The following is a 19,482-nucleotide window of genomic DNA, read 5'->3' as shown; positions in this document are numbered from 1 at the left end:
ACCACTTCATACCACTAAGATGGCTATAATCAAAAGTCAGACAATAACAGTATGGACAAGGATGTGGAGAAATTAGAGCTCTCACACTTGTTGGTGAGAATGTCCACCCAAGAAAGGTACAGCAATGTTTACAGAAGCATTAGTCACAATATTCCCAATGTGGAAGCAAGCCAAATGTCTATCAACTGATGAGTAGATAAACAAAATGTGGTATATCTGACTATACATACAATAGAATATTATTTGGCAATAAAAAGGAATGAAATATTGATACATGTTATGACATGGATGAACTTTGAAAACACCATGAAGTCAGTCACAAAAGACCACATACTGAATGATTCCATTTATATGAAATATCTAAAATAGGCAAATCTATGGAGACAAACTACATTAGTGGTTGCCTAAAGCTGGGGGAAAAGGGAGAGAGGGATTGGGGAGTGACTACTAATGGGTATGGGGTTTCTTTTTCAGGTGATGAAAATGTTCTAGAATTAGATTTTGGAGTGATGGCTGCAAAATCTTGTAAATAGGCTAAAAGCAATTAAGTTGTATACTTTAAATGGGTAAATTATATGATACTTGAACTGTATCTCAATAAAGCTGTTTAAAAATAAAAAGAATAACACTCAAAATAAATCTCAAAGGACAAAATCCCCACTAAAACTTAATACCAAACTGGGTATTATATTCACAGAAGAGACATACTTCCTGGAGAGAAGATGACAATTTTCTTTATCTTAAGGCAAATACTACATTTTCAAATCACAAGCTAATAAAGGTTCCTCCATAACAAGGTGTTTCCTTATCCAATCAGTACTGTAGGCTGATAATCTACCCAATCTATACAGGGAATTTCGGGAATGAAATGATGGGGAATTAGGGATAGAAACACTGAGCCACAGTGCCAGTTCAGGTGGAAGGACAGAGAAAAAGGTCTGAGGGCAGCAGATGTGGCTCAAGCAGTTGAGTAACAGCTACCCACGTATGAGGTCCCAGGTTCAATCCCCAGCACCCAGTACCTCAAAAAGAAAAGACAAAAAAGGGGTCTGAGGAAGAAACATCTGAAATACTGGTAGGGAATCACTGATCTTCTATATGTCTCAGATTGTGGTCCTGGTGATAGTTAGTGATAGCTTTGGATGGACAAGCAAGCTTTATAAATTCATTGTCATAAAAGGACTTCATATACTATTAATTTAATTATGAGTCCAACTTCTTATTTCGATAGAGTATGATTTAGAGAATTACAAATAGGAAAGAACCAGTTCCATTCCTAAAGATACTAAGAGCCCTAAAGTGAGCATGACTTAACTAGGATCGCACAAGAGAACACATAGTAAGAGAGAAACTGGCTTACCTCCCAGAGCATAGAGTAACTCCAAAGCTTGAACCATTGACTGTGCTGGAGGAGGCTGTTAAAAAAAAAAAAAAAATCCTGCATTACTTTCTTTGGGAAACATAAAAATGTGACCATTTCCTGCTCAAATTCAGTCTCCCTTCTAACATGCCCCCCTACTTCCAGCCTCCATGTTTCTGTTCATGAACTGTTCTTCCTTCCTTCACAGCATCCTCTACACTCCTTGGCTTTTAAGGATCAGCTTGATTAGACATTTCCCCTTGCAGACCCCAATCAGAAGTCGGGTCCCTATCGTGAACTACCTCCTTGTTTCTCCTAAACCTTCCTCAGACATTTCTAATTTTTACTTCATATTCTCAACCTTCTCCTACCCTGGAAGCTCCATGACACTGCAGAATTCACCCACTTGGGACACCCACTTGCCCATGGTGGGTACTTAACATATGTTGAATTTGATTTTCTGAAAGTACTAAAGAATGCTAGGTAATCTGAAGTCCAGCAAAGCTGATATTGTGGTTTTCAGTTTGATTCTTCTAATCCTTACCTTCTTTCTTTCCTCCACAAATCCTTACTGAGTATCTACTAAGTGCCAGGCAACATTATTTTCTTCTATTTTATTTGCCAAGTAATATTTAAAATTATAACTTATTTTATATAGAAATTATAAAATCATAGTACTTCTTCAAATGGCAGAGCTTTTTCTACATGCATTTATATAACAAATTAACCTTATGCATCACATTGTTTTAGCCCAATTTTACAAATGAGGAAAGTGAATATCAATAAGTTAAAGGCATTTAAACAAGGTCATATGGGCATATGGTGGCAAAGCCAGAAAGTGAACTCAGGTTTCCATCATTTTTTCCACTATACCCCATTGGATCACCAAGGAACAAAGTCAGATTTTAACATGTGCACACACTTGCAAGGGTAGAGAACATCGCTAATTAATCCTCTATATGTAGGATACTCAACAAATCATTGATTTGCTAGCCTTTCCTCAGTGCCTAGGACATCCTCCTTTAGGTGCAATACACCACACCTAAGCAGAGGAGCTTAAATCCTCTGGGGATCTTTCACACGGAGACTGTATGAGATAAGAGGAAAGAACGAAGCACTGAATTAGGCTTTAAACAACTACAGAACAAATCTAACAAGGTCATCTTTGATTCCTCTCAGTCCCTCATCCTATTTCCAGCCAGTCACCCAAGCCCTTTGAATTGGTTTTTTAATGAAAAAATTTTACCTCCCCCACTCAAAAAAAAAAAAATCACATCCGTAGGATCTTCACCTAAACACGCATGAACTAGTATTTTTCTATGCTCATCTGACTTGGGATCATATGCAAACATATTTTAACATAGTTGGAGTTTGAGTTGTGTTTTTGGTTTGTTTGTTTTTTTCCCATTGTTTTTCTGTTTTCACTGTTTCTTATACCAAGAGAAACTTCACAGTGATGCCATGGGACAGTTGCATAGCATTCTGTCAAGGTCAACTCCATAAAGTAGGTAAATTTTTTTATTACCGGGCAATTGACTTGTTTGCAGTTCTTCACTGTTGTAAATACCACTGCTAAATATACAAAATTTTATACACCCTACGATTTCAACTGTAAAAACAAAAACAAAAACCACATTTTCAAGGGGGAAATAACCAGAAGGGAATATATAAAGATGAATTTGTAAACTTTATGCATTTTTCAATTGTCTAAATGTTTTGTTATACTTTTAAATTTAACATAAAATGCTGCTATAAAGAATATCATACATGTAAACTTTTTACTTCTTTTGAATTATTTTTTCGGGAAGAATTTCCATGAGAACAAGTACCAGGCATTTCTATGGCTCATTAGATACTGTCAGAAAGTCCTCCATGAACTGAGAGAGAGAATAAAACCACAAGCAATACACGAGGAATTGATCTTCCTAAAATGTATCAGCTTCTGATTTGATCACTTTTCTTTATATTTGATCATTTAATTAGAGTAAAGTGGTACTTTATAGCTATTTCAATTGGTACTTCTCTCTCTCCTGGAGAAGTTCAACATGTTTTAATGGTACTAATCAAGCTACTTCCTTTTCTTTAGCTTTTGCTTTATTGGATGTTTGATTTACTCTGAGTGGTGTGTGAAAACTCTATGTTTTGAGATGCTAATCTGTTACTCTTCCATATAAGTTTTCCTTTAACTTTAGACATGTAGGCTTCATAAGCTTTTAATACCCACGCTGTCCATAATTTCTTCTACTACACACCAGTAGTGAAAGAGTACATTTTCTTCATATTAATGATAAACACACAATTGTTTTTCTTTTCTTTTGGGGAATGAAGGTGATATTTTAACATTCTAATCTTTCATTCACCTAGTTTATCATGACAGGAGACCTTAGGGACTTTATTATACAAGAATCCAAATGTCACACCATATGCCAATACAACTGAAATAGAATAAAGAGCTAAAAATGCAAGCTCTGAAATCACAGAATTCAAGAATAAGATATAGGTGAATATTTATTAACTGAACTAGATATAGGGGAGGATTTCAAAAGCACAAGAATGACAGAAGAATTCAAAGAGGCAAAGACAGAAAAAGATTTTACTATGAAATGTTCAGAGTATCTGTTTATAAAAAAGAAAAAGAAAATAAACATAAAATATTTGCAAGAAATATAGACAAAGGTTAATGTAAAATCTAAAGAACTCTTGAAAATCACTAAGTATTTAGAAAAATGGCTTGACAATTCAGAAGAAACACAAGAAATATTTTATTTTTAAAAAGCCACTTTCAAAGGAATCAAAGAAACAAAAAGATTATTCTTCACTCTCTCCCTTGGCCAATTAGGAAAAATCTAGAAGAAAACATGGCACAATGGGGGCACAATCAGCTGGGCAATGTGTCAAAAGTCTACAAAAGGTCTACAGCTTTTTGACCTAAATTTCCACTCATAGGAAGCAGACGTGGCCCAGTGGATAGGGCATCCGTCTACCACATGGGAGGCCCACAGTTCAAACCCCGGGCCTCCCTGACCCATGTGGATCTGGCCCATGCGCAGTGCTGATGCATGCAAGGAGTGCCCTGCCTTGCAGGGTGTCCCCGCGTAGGGGAGCCCCATGGCAAGAGTGCGCCCCGTAAGGAGAGCTGCCCATCGCAAAAGAAAGTGCAGCCTGCCCAGGAATGGCGCTGCACACACGGAGAGCTGACACAGCAAGATGACACAACCAAAAGAAACAGATTCCCGTGCCCGCTCACAACAGAAACAGACAAAAAGAAGAACATGCAGCAAACGGACATAGAGAACAGACAAGTGGGGTGGGTGGGAGGAACGGGAGAGAAAATAAATATAAAAATCTAAAAAAGAAAAAAAAAGAAATAAATAAATCTTTAAAAAAATAAAAGAAAAGAAAAAAAAAAAGAAAAAAAAAGTCTACACATCTGCTAAAAAAAAAAAAATTCCACTCATAGAAATTTGCCTTAGGAAATATTTAAAAGGGCAATGAGGGGATCTTCCCTGCAGCTCTGCCAAACCCAGCTTGGCTCCCCTAATCAAGATACTCTTTCATCTAGGCCTATGCAGACCATGTTGCTATATGATATGAGGAAACAGAGACTCAGGCACCAATGGAGGCTCTCAGCAATGACTGCTGTCTTGCTTATACAGCACAAAGGGTCCAAAGGAGCAAGGGAAAGAGTTCACCTTGGCAGGTCCTCCTGGGACACCAACTGTTCAGGTCAGGGTCAGTTAAGAGCAGCTCTGCACACCACTCCTCACCCTGGAGATAGGACACCTGCACTGACTGAGTGCTGAGCTTCCATACACTCCAGGGAGAAGAGGCTCTGCCAATGAGCAACGTTTTTGCGCTGTCAAGCAGCTGGGGCTGGTTAATATTTAACATCTCCCCCAGCTGCCTACAGTCTCTTGTGAAATAGAAACACACCAAACACTTGCATACAAACAAGCGAGAAGGGGAAGGAAGAATAGGTGAAGGTTGGAAGATGGCCACTGAGTAAGTCCTAGACTTCCCCAACAGCCTATACATCCCTCCTGACCTGAGTTCCAGGTTTCACCTCAAACCTGACTGACTGGCTGGCTGGGGGCCCTTCTTTTGGGCTCTGTGGTGACTCATCCCTGAGACTGGGCATTCACCCCCTGACTTGCTTCCATCCCCCAGCAGACAACAGGAATCATTTGCCTTGTCTGGCTACCCTCCCCGTCATCTGCACAGGACCTGGAGCAAAGCAGACAACATGTGAGTTGAGAGGGGAAAAAAATTAGAAGAAAAGGTGACACTCTGTAAATTATGTCCTGCTGCTCCCCTGTGAAGTTTGCAGTCTCCAGGCAGCCCCAGACAGAAGGCAGGACTTACCGACATGAAGTGGAACCTGAGGACATTGTCAATTCCTAGCGCTTTCAGCTGCAGGATGACAGGTGCCAAATTGCTACGCTGCATCTCAGGAACGGTGGACTGAGGCAACTTGTCAAAGGCTTCCTCTGAGGATAGGAAATCAGAACTGTTTGGGATCAAATGTCACCATCAAATGCAATCATTATACCAAAGGGACAGTTTCCTTCTTTTTTTTTTTTTTTTAAAGATTTATTTATTTATTTATTTAATTCCCCCCCTCCCCCTGTTGTCTGTTCTCTGTGTCTGTTTTGCTGGGTCTTGTTTCTTTGTCCGCTTCTGTTGTCGTCAGCGGCACGGGAGGTGTGGGCGGTGCCATTCCTGGGCAGGCTGCACTTTCTTTCGCGCTGGGCGGCTCTCCTTATGGGGCACACTCCTTGCGCGTGGGGGGGACAGTTTCCTTCTCTAACTCAAACAAAAGGCTCTAGGGGTCTGCCACAAACAGATGTGAAGGATTTCAGCATGTAACACTGGTTTTACATTCAGGAAAGCCCATCTTATTTAAAAGATATTTAAGATAAATATATTTGAACACAACATCTTATTGAAGGTTTTTCCTTTTACTTTTTTTCAAGTGCTTTTAAATTTATCAACAAAACATTAAGGGAAGTGGACTTGGCCCAGTGGTTAGGGCATCCGTCTACCACATGGAAGGTCCACAGTTCAAACCCCGGGCCTCCTTGACCCGTGTGGAGCTGGCCCATGCACAGTGCTGATGTGTGCAAGGAGTGTCATGCCATGCAGGGATGTCCCCACGTAGGGGAGCCCCACGTGCAAGAAGTGCGCCCTGTAAGGAAAGCCTCCCAGCGTGAAAGAAAGTGCAGCCTGCCCAAGAATGGCGCTGCACACACAGAGAGCTGACACAACAAGATGGCGCAACAAAAAGAAACACAGATTCCCGTGCCGCTGACAACAACAGAAGCAGACAAAGAAGAACACGCAGCTGATAAATACAGAGAACTGGGGGGGGGGGGGAATAAATAAATCCTTAAAAAAAAAACCATTAAATTCAGCAAACAAGTATTTGCTGAATCACTATTGATACCCAGCTACCATTACCTTTGCTTGAGGTACATTAAGGGGAAAGAACTGAACATATAAACAAAGAGTAATTTCAAAATAAATCACCCCAACAGCACCCAGACTATAACCAATGACCAAATCTTATAAGGAGCAAAAATTGCCCAAACTGAATTTTTTAAAATCAATGAGCCAGGCATAAGGTGATACCCAGAATCAGATGCTGCCCCAAATGGATTAATGAAAGCCTCATTAGGAACAAAAGGTTACCTCAGAGAAAACAGAGACAACAGACACATAGATCCCAAGATGGGAGGGGCAGGAAACAGGATAGGGAGAAGAGACTTTGGGAGACCTTTTTATAAAAGTTAGACAAAAAGGGTGAGAAAAAAAGAGCGAGAGATTAAATCACTCAATCGTTCAGATAGCTTGTAGATTATATAGAGAATGCTCTATCCACAAAATTCTCCCAGTCAGTATTTTAACTGATGTATGCAAACACAAGGGTTACTCAATTTCCGTTTAGATCATAAAGCTTTAGTTAACCAAAGAAAACAAAACAAGAAAAAGTGTCATGAAGAAAGAGCACTATCACCAAAAAACTTCAAAAGGGTTTTCTTTGAGAAAATAGCCAATATTCTGTAGAAGGACTCAAGTAAGCTGTCACATGTATGGGTATAACCCCAAGGTTCTGGATGACAGGCAATAGTAGGAAGTTCCAAGTGGGACGTTCTCTTTGAATTTCAAGAGCATTTTGAGTACAGCATTTTGGTAAGTTATCCACATTTTCCAAGCACACTGCTGATCAAGAGAAAAGCAAAGCTATCACATAAGAGGACAACCCTGCCAAGAAGTAGCTCACAGGAAGTAGGTACTTCCTAAGAGTTCAACAACACTCAAACTCTACCAAACTCATGTGTACAACTACTGGGCTAAGAACTGAAGGAGCCACAGGCCATGCCTTGAAGAAGCTTCAGTGATATGAAGGGACCCAGGACCAAGATCTGAAACAATGCCCTCCAAGAAGGAGCAGGCTAAGTCCCAATGAGTGTTCCTCCCAAAGAGAAATGGAGGCTCAGGAAAGAAACCACAGCCACTGGAAGAAGGCATCTGAGGTAGCTTCAAGAGGGAGTTGCAATTTGAAAGAGGATCTGAAGGATAAGGAAGATCTGCTAGGCAGAACTGTTTGCCTGGCAAAGGTTTTAAAGTTTTGTGTGATGGCTGTGGGGAAACAGATGATGTGTCCAAGAACAGTGTATCTAGCTAGGCTATTTAGGATAGGTGAGGTGGACAGCAGGAGAAGGTACGCTGAGGAAACTGTGAAGGGTCGAGTAGGAAGCATCCTCCTCAGAGCTGTATCTCTAGAGCAGGGGTTCTTTAACCTTTTTTGTTCCATGGACCCCTATTAAGTCCACATTTAAACTGTGTATTATTTAATAAATATGTCACACCAGCACAAACACATCCCCCCAAGAATAATGGTTTTTTTGAATTTCAATTCAAGCTCACGGACCCCTGGTTAAGAACCCCTGCTCTAGAGGTTCATTTGTAAGCAGACTGGCTAAGACAGAGCAGAAGCTGGATGCTAGTGCACCCTACTACTGTTGGATGGCCCCTCCCCAGCCCACCTCAAATGGCACTGTTCATGCTAAGAAAACCAGTGACCATTCAAACAAGTTCACCTGCCTATGTTTAGTCTACATTCTAATACTTGACTTCTTTGAAGCATGAGATGATGATGGCCACTTCCTCTTTAACAGAATCTTGAAACTCTCTCCTCCCTGGCATTCTTTCCACTCCAATCACTAGTGGTTAGCATCTTCAATGGTTGTCCTTACCTCTCTAGCCTGAAGTTCTGCCTTTGCCCTCACTTCCATGAATACTCCATGCCTCCTTACCCCTCTCCAAATACTTATATACTTCATTTCCTCTGCTTGGTATGCTGAAATGTAATCCCCACCACCACCCCTTCACCTGAGCATCCCATAAGATCAGGTTCAAACATCATCTTAGTTGTGATGCTTTCCCCAACCCCTCTGCAGGATAACATTCTCCCTGCTTCCAAGGTTCATTCTTTTAAGGCATCCCTAGCACATCATATTATGCTGATCTGTTTGTGGCTCTGCCTCCCCCAGTGGACTGCCAGCCATGTGACCAGATTCTATGCCCTACCTAGCTCTAGATCTCCAAAGCCTGGCACCATGCCTGTCATACGGCAGGTATCCTACAAACATTTGCTAAAAGAATGACCAAGAGAAAGACGTCAAGGATTAAACAAGGATGATAGTAACCAGAAAGGAAAGGAAGATGAATGACACAGCTAAAATCCCCAGACTCAGAAAGTGATTTAAGGTAAGGTACTACACAGAGGAAGGAATTAAAAATGACCTGAAAATTAAGTCTGGACAACTGGGAGAAATCTTAGCATGATTTGAAAATAAGAGAAGTGAAAACAGAGAATGAACAGCTCCGGGTACATCACTATCTGTTATTAAGTCTGTCTTCAAGTTGGAAAGAAAGCTCCTTAAAGGACTGGGACAGTCTTTATCATAATTTCATTTTGCTCCTTCATCTGCTTTCTATATATGAATCTCAGGACAGATACTAGCAGTTTGGTTTGAAAAGATGCTCTGAACCAGAGGTGAAAATAGAACCCAATGTGAGACCACACAGGACTCAGGATCCCCAGAACAAGAGGGCTTTGTAAGGCGGTCTGGATTATATGTTAAGTTCTGCACATTAGGGATAAATATCTATATTGTTCTGCAATGCCCAGACTGACTAGAGGAAAGTCAAAAATCCTGACGGAAAGCCACACTAACCTGTATAAAGTCGGTAACATTTTCCCGAGCGGTTGCGACCACCACGTCCTGCTCGCTGGTTGGCTGATGCCTGGGACACTGGGACCACCACCAAGCATTCAATAGCTGTCCTGGGATTGTAGGCGCGGAGTTTCACAAAGCCACAATCAATCACATATACAATCCCACTGATTGTAATGGAAGTTTCTGCCACATTGGTGGCCACTATCACCTAAGTTCCCCACAGAGAAAACAGTAAGAATAACAGTTATTTCATTCCTTTCACTTTTGTTTTTTAAAGATTTTATTTTTTATTTATTTTTCTCCCTTCCCCACCTCCCCCCCGCATTGTCTGCTTCCTGCGTCCATTCACTGTGTGTGTTCTTCTGTGTCCGCTTGGATTCTTGTCAGTGGCACCAGGAATCTGTGTCTCTTTTTGTTGTGTCATCTTGCTGTGTCAGCTCTCCATGTGTGTGGCGCCACTCCTGGGCAGGTTGTGCTTTCTTTGCGTGGGACGGCTCTCCTTACAGAGTGCTCATGGGACTCCCCTACTTGGGGGACACCCGTGTGGCACGGAACTCCTTGCACACTCATCAGTACTGCACGTGGGCCAGCTCACCACACGGGTCAGGAGGCCCTGGGTTTGACCCCTGGGCCTCTCCCATATGGTAGGCAGATGCTCTATCAGTTGAGCCACAACCACTTCCCACCATTACTTTCACTTCTAATATAACTATTAAAATTCCTAAAACATTTGAAGATGTTTCTAACCTTGTAGCACCTGTGAGAGGCAGTTGGGAATACTGGAAAGAGCATGAGTTTTAGAGTTAGGGTGACCTAGGTTTGATTTCCCCCTAATCAAGTGACCATGCACAAGGTCCTTAACCTCTTGAGCATCAGTTTCATTATCTGTATAATACTATTTACCACCTTCCCAGGGTTGTTGAAGGGATTAAAAAAGAAATATACTGTGGTGGTTTGGAGCTATGTATCCCAGAAAAGCATGTTCTTACACTTAATCCATTCTTGTGGGTATGAACCCTTGTAAATAGGACCTTTTGATGGGGTTACTTCTGATAAGGTGTGGCCAAGGATGGGTCTTACTGAAGGCCTTAAAGGGAAGGTAAAAGAGAGAGAGAAAGCCACAGGGGGAACAGCTAGAAGCTGGAAGTCAGTGGAACCCCAAAAGAGAAGAGAGAGGCCAGAAGAGGCCACCATGTGCATTGCCATGTGACAGAGAAGCCCCGGACCAAGGATCACCAGCAGCCAGCCCCAGAAGGCCAGTCTTCAGGAAGTAAACATGGCCTCGATGAAACTTTGATTTAGACATTTCCTAGCCTCAAAATCATGAGCCAATAAATTTCCGCTGTTTAAACCAACTCATTGCATGGAATTTGCTTTAGCAACAAGGAAAGTAAAATATATACATAAAGTGATCAGAACCTAGTGGTTGGCACGAAGTAAATATTAAACAATGTTAGTTCTTCCCTTTTGCATGACTAAAGTAAATCACCAGCTTATACCTGTAATTCATATATTCATTCATAAATGACTTTTTTCTGAGGGTCTGCACTTTGCCAGGGGACTGGGGATGTAGTGATGAACAAGGCACACAAGGCCCCTGCTCCCCTGGAGTTCACATTCCATTGTGTTTGGGGTGGAAAAGTGGTAACCATAAATAGGTAGATAATTTCAGAGAATGACAAATTCTCTGAAGAAAACACAACAGGGTAAGGTTATATAGAAGAAAGCTAAGATGTGCTACTTTAGATGGGTGGCAAGGAAAAGCCTCTCTACAAAATGATCCATAGCTGAGACCTGGAATAAGAAACAGCAGCCAACCCTATAGAGATCCAGGCCAAAGAAAGAGTTCAAAGAAAAGGGAAATAGGCAGCATGGCCCAAGTCTAGAGTCAATAGGGGCAAAGTGGCATAAGATGAGGTTCAACAGGGAGGCAGGGACCCTATCATGCAGGGACTTGTGGACCACCAAGAGCTATTGCACTGGGAGCTCCCCAAGAAGGATTTAAAAGCAGGGAGCATGTATATAGAGCACTTAGAACTTTTTTCAGGTTCTTGTACATCTGCCATTTCATGAAAATCTTCCTAGTATTTTTATGAAGTAGAGAAAAGAAGCAAATAAAAGTCAACTGAGCAAGTGGATGTAGCTCAAGTGGTTGAGCGCCTACTTCCCATATATGAGGTCCCAGGTTCAATCCCAGGTACCTCCTAAAAACAAACAAACAAGCAAACAAACAAACAAAAAACAACTCAGGGGAGCCAGTGTAGCTCAGTGGTTGAGAACCAGCATCCCATACACAAGGTCCCAGGTTCAATCCCCAGCCCTGGTACCTCAAAAAACAAAAATCAACTGCTCTGATCTTTATTGTCAGGGTGACCTTTCCATGGGCCAGATTTATAAATCTTCAAAGCACATTATTTACTGTGTGCTTTTAGATCTACCATCCAGAAACAGGGACCAAAAATTCTCTAAGAAACTTGCTTTTTAGCAAATTTCACTTTAATTAAAAAATAAAACAAAAAGCATTCCAGTGCTTAGCAAAGAGGCATTAATCTGATTATAGGTGGCTGCACACTCCCTTGGTCATCAGGATAGGCTCACCTTCCTGACACTGCGGGACGTCCTCTCAAACACTTTCATTTGCTCGAAGGAAGGCAGTCCTGCATACATGGGAAGAACCCGGAGGTGCCTCTTCATCCCAGTGCGAGCTAGTGCTCGGGCCTGCTCAATCAGCATAGACATAACAGTTTCCACCTCTTCCTAAAAACAGGGAGCCAGGAACCAAAGAAACTGAATCATTGTGAAGCACGTCATTTAATCATACTGAAAGAAGGTGAAGGTTAGGGTCAGGATTTAAATTTTGGTCAGATTCAAGAATTACAGTGCTGTTATGTTTGACTCTGGGCAATATTTAATCAAATACTACTGAACAATGGTACCATGGGGGTGAAAATTTGCAACTGTAATATTAATTATCAAAACCTATATTATAGTGAGTAGGACAATTCCTAAAAAATGGCAACAATGACAATTTTCTCAGCTTTTATGTAATGTGGCAAACAAAGCATTTCATGCATACGGACAAATAGTAACATATAGAATTACTATAAGCTTTCCCCAGAAAAGACTAGTAAACTGGAAAATGTTTGACAGTAGAAAAGATGACAGCTGGAGGGTGGTTCTGACAGTGCTATAAACTTGAGTGAGCCCTCATGCAGGGCTTATTCATAGGTTTCTCCAGTAATATGACTGCTTACCACCTCCAGAATGAGCCCTAGAAGTGTCACTAGGAAGAGGCACACAGCAGCAACATGCAAGCAGCAAAATGCACCTAACACAATATTCAATTTCAGCAAATAAAACAGTCCATTGACTGAACTACTTAATTTACTTTGGACCCACCTAATAAATTTAAAATACAATCAACCCTGTGTGACAGAACATCAGGGGCTAATGATTCCCTGACAATCTAGTCAGTAGATGAATGACATCAAATCAAACAATTTTCAAGGTATTAAGTAACCACAAAATGCAACAAAACACAAAATAAATGAGTAAGTAAAGCAACAAGGAAACCAGGTATAGCTCAAGTGGTTGAGCACTTAGTTCCCACATATGAGGACCTAGGTTAGATCCCCACTGCTTCCTAAAGAAACAAACAAACAATGAAAAAACCAATTTGGAGAAGCTGATGTAGCTCAGTGGTTTAGCACCAGCTTCTAACATATGAGTTCCCAGGTCCAATCCCTAGCGCCAGAACCTCAAAAAAAAAAAAGCAACAAGCCTCTGTATTAATTTTGGCACTGCCTTAACATGCCTATTCATCAAAGAGAAAATGTTCAATGGAATTACCTGGCCAGTAAGAAATGCTAATATGTCTCCATCTCCCTCTGTCTGGTGAATTTTCATCACAGTTTCCACAGTTGATTTGATATAATCTGGAACAGGACTGAAAAGATATTTGGGACAAATTTATCACTAGAATATGCCCATAATTATAGATCAATTATTCTAATATTCTGGCAGCAAAGCCTCATATTGTTGGCTGCCCAACAGGTAATTAGTATATGGATGAGTGAAATACTCACTGTTCTTTTTTGAAATGCAACATCCAGAAATAATCCAAAATTACATGTAAATAATGAGTATTAGCTTTATTTGCAAAGAAATAAAAATAAAATACCCATGCAAACAGATATGTTATCTTTAGCATGTGGAGATGCCTGGCAAGTAAAAACCTGCGGCTACGGCCCCAGTGCTGAACCCCATACTTGTCTGGCCCATTTTCCCTCCTAATGCCTGGCAGCACGTATGAGTCAGGTAGAAGGAGGTGATGGATGTGCCCTCCAGTTAGAACAACTCAGAGGTACAGCCCACACAACTCTATGGATTTACCAGCCACTGGATCTACTAGCTCCTAGTCTTTGTTTGCCCAGTGAAAAGGTGTTGAAACTGCTTCCTGTGCAAGCAGGTTTCTCCTAAGATAGCTGATCAGGCCTTGCTAAGAATGTAGACAGCTGAGAACCAAATGATTCAAATCACCAATGCTGCCCCACTGACAGGCAGCCTTGTAAACCTCAGTTCTGAAAACGATCAAGCCCTCTTCCTCACAATCTTATTACCACTTTGCTCTCTCCAACTTAGCTACTGAGCACAGACTCATGAACACTTACACATCAGTATCAAGAGTTTAAATTAAATTTCAGCAGTGATGCTGCACAGGGGTCCAGTACATCTTATCATGAAGAGAGACTTAAAACATGCTACTTAATCACCAGCCCTGGGCACTGCATGCAGATATAACTTTATCATCATTCCACATTAGAGACCTGGCTTCCAATCACCACCATTAAGAATTCAAGTATCAGCAAACCTTTGTAGATAAAAGATATCAACTGGAAATGTCCGCCCTTCCACTGTAAGAATCACACATGTATCCCTGGTTGGGTCATTGGTTTCATTTTGATTAAAGAAATCCCGAAATTTCTAAAATAAGAGAAAAAAATAAATTCTTCATTCCTCTAAAAAAAATGGCTCATAGTAATTCACAGAAAGGAAAGAAAATATAAAACAATAAGAGCAGCGGTGGATAGTGCAATGGAGATTAGATATGTAATATGGACTATGGATTGCAAAATCATAACAAACCATTTCATTTTTCTCAGTGCAATTTTGAAGAATCACATTTCAATGACAGATTCTTTACTAAAGGTTTGAGGCAAGAATAATAAAGATTAGATTTAAAACTGCATTAATGGTACCATCTGAGTTATCATATAGCTATGGTATTTAACTTATTCTTATCCCCTGTTATTTTCTTCAACTTAAAACTCGGTGAAAAGGTGTGATTCAAGTTAAACACAGATTAAATCAGGTTGATGAATAGCTCCAATCTGGAAACCACAGATCTGATCACCCAAGGTATCAATTTATGAAGGAAACTTTTACTTCTGTGAACAGCAGGTATGTTTCCAGCACCACAGCTGCATATCCACATTAACTATAACTTTCCCAGTAGATTTTAGGCCACTTGGTGGCAGAGAAGATGTCCTCCCCATCTTCACGTACCCTAACAGGAACTAGCACAATGCGTGGTATGGGGTAGGTCATCAATTATATGCTTCCCAAATACTCCCACAATACCCTGTTGAGAGAGGTGGTTATTGGCAGCTCCTCCCAAATAGGTGGCCACATTCTATACATAATGACTCCTGACTACCAGATCTGTAGCCTATAATGAAACCTCACACAAGAACTCCAGCCAATGAGGAGGAAAGGGGTACTACCAAAGAACCCAAGGGACAGAGGGAGCAGGGCAGGTAGTTAGAAGCAGCATCAGAAGCTGAAACTGAGCAGAACTGAGTGACCAAACTGGCTGTGAGCCCTAGAAGGAAAGGAAGCTGCTGGAAGCTGCTGCAAAGGGGACAAAGACATCCAATTTGGTAGAGTGCTCCATCATTTGATTCTGAATCAAATAATTCATTCCCCAGCTATATTCCAGATTCCATGAGGCCTAGCTGGACAATAGCTTCTGTTCTTGTAGGAGACCTGAAAATGAGATCACAAATCCTATCTTCCTTATTTTCTCATACATCTTTACACACACAGGACTCCAAGAAGCACTCTGCTGAACTGCATCAATCAAAATGCAAATGTACTTAGAGAACTTCTAAAAGAGTAAATGGGATTTACCAGTTTGGTATGATATACATTAACCTCAAAGTTGTGCTAAAGAAGATTAAGTACAAACATAAAAGTACCTCATTCCAACAAAAGAACTGTGTTGTGCTATGCAGAATTCCACACTGCACCATTCTACACTTTCCTTTTGGGTAAATTTATTGCAAGTTACTTCAACCTCCCTTCATCCAAAATCTTATGACAGGGAAGCAGATTTGGCTCAAGAGACTGGGCTCCCACCTACCACATGTGAGGTACCTGGTTCCATTCCTGGTGCCTCCTAAACAAGATGGCAAGCTGACACAATAGGCAGTATCATCTTGTTGCATCATCTTGTTGCATCAGCTTGCCATGCCTGTCCATCGTGCCAACTTGCCATCTTCTTTAGGAGGCATTGGGATCCAAACCAGCAGCCTCCCATGTGGTAGGCAGGAGCCCAGTCACCTGAGTCACATCTGCTTCCCTGAACTTACTTCTTTATCAAAGATAAAAATTCCCAAAGCAATAGAGATCTTGAGCTTGAATGTCTATGATAATGAGACAGGGACCAAGATATAGAACCAACAATAAAGGATTTGTAGAAGAAAGTGAGGTGAGTGGTAAGGTGAGTGGTAGTTTGATGAGTCAGCCACTGGATAGTCGAGCCTGCCAGAGCACAAAGAGTCAGCTGAATCAGGGCCATGGAGGAGTGCAGCCTTGAGAGGGAAGAGCAGCCAGCAAAAATGCCTGAGAGGAAGCCATCAGGGAGAAAGAAGAGATGAGAGAGTGGGGCCTCAGGTTCTATAGGCAGAGGAAGATGTTCAGAAGGGTGTGGGAGACAGTGCTGAATTTTACCAAAAAGCCAGCTGAACGGGAGGAAGATCACACCTTAACCTCATCAGAGTTGGTGACCTAACCTTAGCTGTTAAGAAATATGTGGTGCTGAAAAGTGAAGATGGATTGGGGCGGGGGGGGGGGGGCGGGTGTTATTCTTTCAAGAAATAAAATTCAACACTTACTAAGAAGGCCCAAGATCTTTATTTGGAAATATAAAATACACATAGAAATTATAAGCTAGAAAGTAAGTAAACACACTATCTGCAACACACAAATCTTGAGGCAGAATCAAGGAACAGTAAGAGTGAAATGACTTCAACGCCTCTACAAGACAAGAGTTTCGGGAAGCGGTCTTGGCCCAGTGGATAGGGCGTCCGCCTACCACATAGGAGGTCCGTGGTTCAAACCCCGGCCTCCTTGACCCGTGTGGAGCTGGCCCACGCACAGTGCTGATGTGCAAGGAGTGCCCTGCCACACAGAGGTGTCCCCCGGTAGGGGAGCCCCACACGCAAGGAGTGCGCCCCGTAAGGAGAGCCACCCAGCGCAAAAGAAAGTGCAGCCCACCCAAGAATAGCAGCACACACACAGAGACCTGACACAGCAAGATGACACAACAAAAAGAAACACAGATTCCCAGTGGCGCTGATAAGGATAGAAGGGGTCACAGAGGAGCACATAGCAAATGGACTCAGGGCAGACAATTGGGGGTGGAGGGGGGAGAAATAAATAAAAATTAAAAGTAAATCTTAAAAAAAAAAAAGAGAGAGACAGGAGTTTTGAGTCTGAAGGATGAAGATGGGAGGGTCATATGACAATGGCACATGGTGAAAAAAACATAAAATGACAGAAAGGAAGAGGACAGTGTAATGAAGTAAATGCAGCTTAAATGATGTAGACATCTGCTGGGTTGTCTTTCCAGCTCACAATAGTTTCCTTCCCTGGTAGCTGCAACTACCTAAGTCACAGGAGTGGGCTCCCAGCTATCGTGTCTAGATGACATGCCCATTCCTTAGCCGACAACCCCTGGGTCAAAATGACTGGTCTCTGCCCGGGATGAGCCTCCCTGGCAACGAGGGACCACTATCAACTACCAACTGATGATGCAACTGGAAAATGACCTTATACGGAAGGTTCAATGCGGATCAGCAGAATATCCATGTCTACATAAAATACCATGACTTTAAAATGCTGTTTGACCTAAAGTAAGGGGGAAATGGAAAGGAGAAATGAGTTTATATGGCTACGAGTTTCTAAAAAAGAGTCTGGAGGCTGGCAGAAGGTTTGCCCTCATGCACAACTGAACAGAGTCAGAGAGACAGATAAAGCAGATACAACCCCCAGATATTGGTTCCTTTGAGGGCTAAAGAGACCCATGGGAGTTATGGTCATGGCTGATGGGGTTAACTACCAGGGCAGATGGCCCCTCTTTGGAAATGGTGTTTATGTGTGATGAATCTGGACTCAGATGGGATCTCCCTTCATAAGACTTTCATGCTAATGTGCTGGAGGTGCAGTTAATGTTGGGGTTTAAGATATATTTAGGGGATTTGAATCTCTGGACTGACAATGTGATAGCCAGATCCTGAGCCTCAACAGACTCCAGCACCTACAATCTGATTTATTGGACTTACCACACTCAGCTAAGATGGAGTTGAAGAAGGACAACCACCACACCATGGAGCCTAGAGTGATTACAACTGAAAATGGGAGGATTGCATCCAGCATCCAGGTGGAATCTGAGCCTCCTCTTGACATAGAGGTGCAATGGACACAACCAATCCAATGTCCACATAGAAGAGGTGGCACTGGATTGGGAAAAGTGGACATAATGGACAAAGGGTATGGGGAAAGGCAGGAAGAGATGAGAGGTGGAGGCGTCTTCGGGACATGGAGCGGCCCTGGATGGTGCTTCAGAGGTAATCACCGGACATTGTAAATCCTCACAGGGCCCACTTGATGGAATAGAGGAGAGTATGGGCCATGATGTGAACCAATGTATATGAGGTGCAGAGGTGCCCAAAGATGTACTTACCAAATCCAATGGATGTGTCATGATGATGGGAACGAGTGTTGTTGGGGGGGGGGGAGAGGGGGGGTGGGGGGGTGGGGTTGAATGGGACCTCACATATATATTTTTAATGTAATATTATTACAAAGTCAATAAAAAATAAAAAAATTTAAAAAGAAAATGACTGGTCTCTGAAAGGGTGCCTGACCCCAGCTGACCCAAAGTTCCTTCCCCAGAAATCTGGACAGAGAAATTAGTCTCCCTCCAAGTAGGTGGGCCTGTGCCAAAAAACAAAACAAAACAACTGTGGAAGCTGACAGCAACCATATTTTCTGTATTGTAGTGGAAGCAAATAAAATAAAAGCAAGCTGTGACCCTTGTGACCCTTTCAGAGGGCACTGCAGGATGGATTAAAGATGGCAATTACTGATAACAAAAAATAAATAAAATAAAAGTAAGATCATACAATACAATCATCAATAAATACTTCGTAATTATTCTTGGTCAAGTTATAATAAATGCTCGCTTAATTAGGCTTATGTTAACAAAGCAGCTAAGCCAATTAAGACAATTCTATAATCATCACCTCCATCCTATTCTGCTTCCTCCACCTCCCAACTCTAGTTACTGGTGTCTTCACCTGCAGGTGGGCCCATCCCAAGCCCTGAGCGAACCCTGGGCAGGTTAAGCATCAGCAGCCAGATCCTTCTAGGCAGCAGGCTTGGAATTTGTCTGTCTTCTACAGGTCCAGCAGCTGGAGGCCAGAGATGAGTTATGGATACCTCCCCCATCACCTCTAAGTCACAATGCTACCTAAATCACACCCTGTCCCACCCATACACACACTCTTCCTCACTCTCCCTCACCCTTTTTCTCCG

At 41.8% G+C, this 19,482-nt stretch overlaps 1 protein-coding gene across 5 annotated transcripts in view; it reads right to left on the bottom strand.

The window, feature by feature from the left end:
- Positions 1–19,482, bottom strand: part of DHX35 (DEAH-box helicase 35) — a 75,981-nt gene that overhangs the window by 23,640 nt on the left and 32,859 nt on the right. For all 5 annotated transcript variants that reach the window (XR_011647331.1, XR_009183223.2, XM_004482270.3 and 2 more), the window contains 6 exons: positions 14,474–14,586; positions 13,453–13,549; positions 12,202–12,360; positions 9,601–9,811; positions 5,723–5,847; positions 1,361–1,415 (listed from right to left, as the gene is read on the bottom strand). Coding sequence is in view for 3 of the 5 variants with exons in the window: in XM_004482270.3 (XP_004482327.2) it covers positions 1,361–1,415; positions 5,723–5,847; positions 9,601–9,811; positions 12,202–12,360; positions 13,453–13,549; positions 14,474–14,586 (760 nt within the window). In the remaining 2 variants the exon portion in view is untranslated. The remainder of the gene's footprint in view (positions 1–1,360; positions 1,416–5,722; positions 5,848–9,600; positions 9,812–12,201; positions 12,361–13,452; positions 13,550–14,473; positions 14,587–19,482) is intronic.

The sequence above is a fragment of the Dasypus novemcinctus genome, chromosome 24 (assembly GCF_030445035.2).
Source record: "Dasypus novemcinctus isolate mDasNov1 chromosome 24, mDasNov1.1.hap2, whole genome shotgun sequence".
Classification (NCBI taxonomy): domain Eukaryota; kingdom Metazoa; phylum Chordata; class Mammalia; order Cingulata; family Dasypodidae; genus Dasypus; species Dasypus novemcinctus.
Note: the sequence above shows the minus strand (reverse complement) of the source record. Positions and strands in the feature narration are given on the sequence as shown.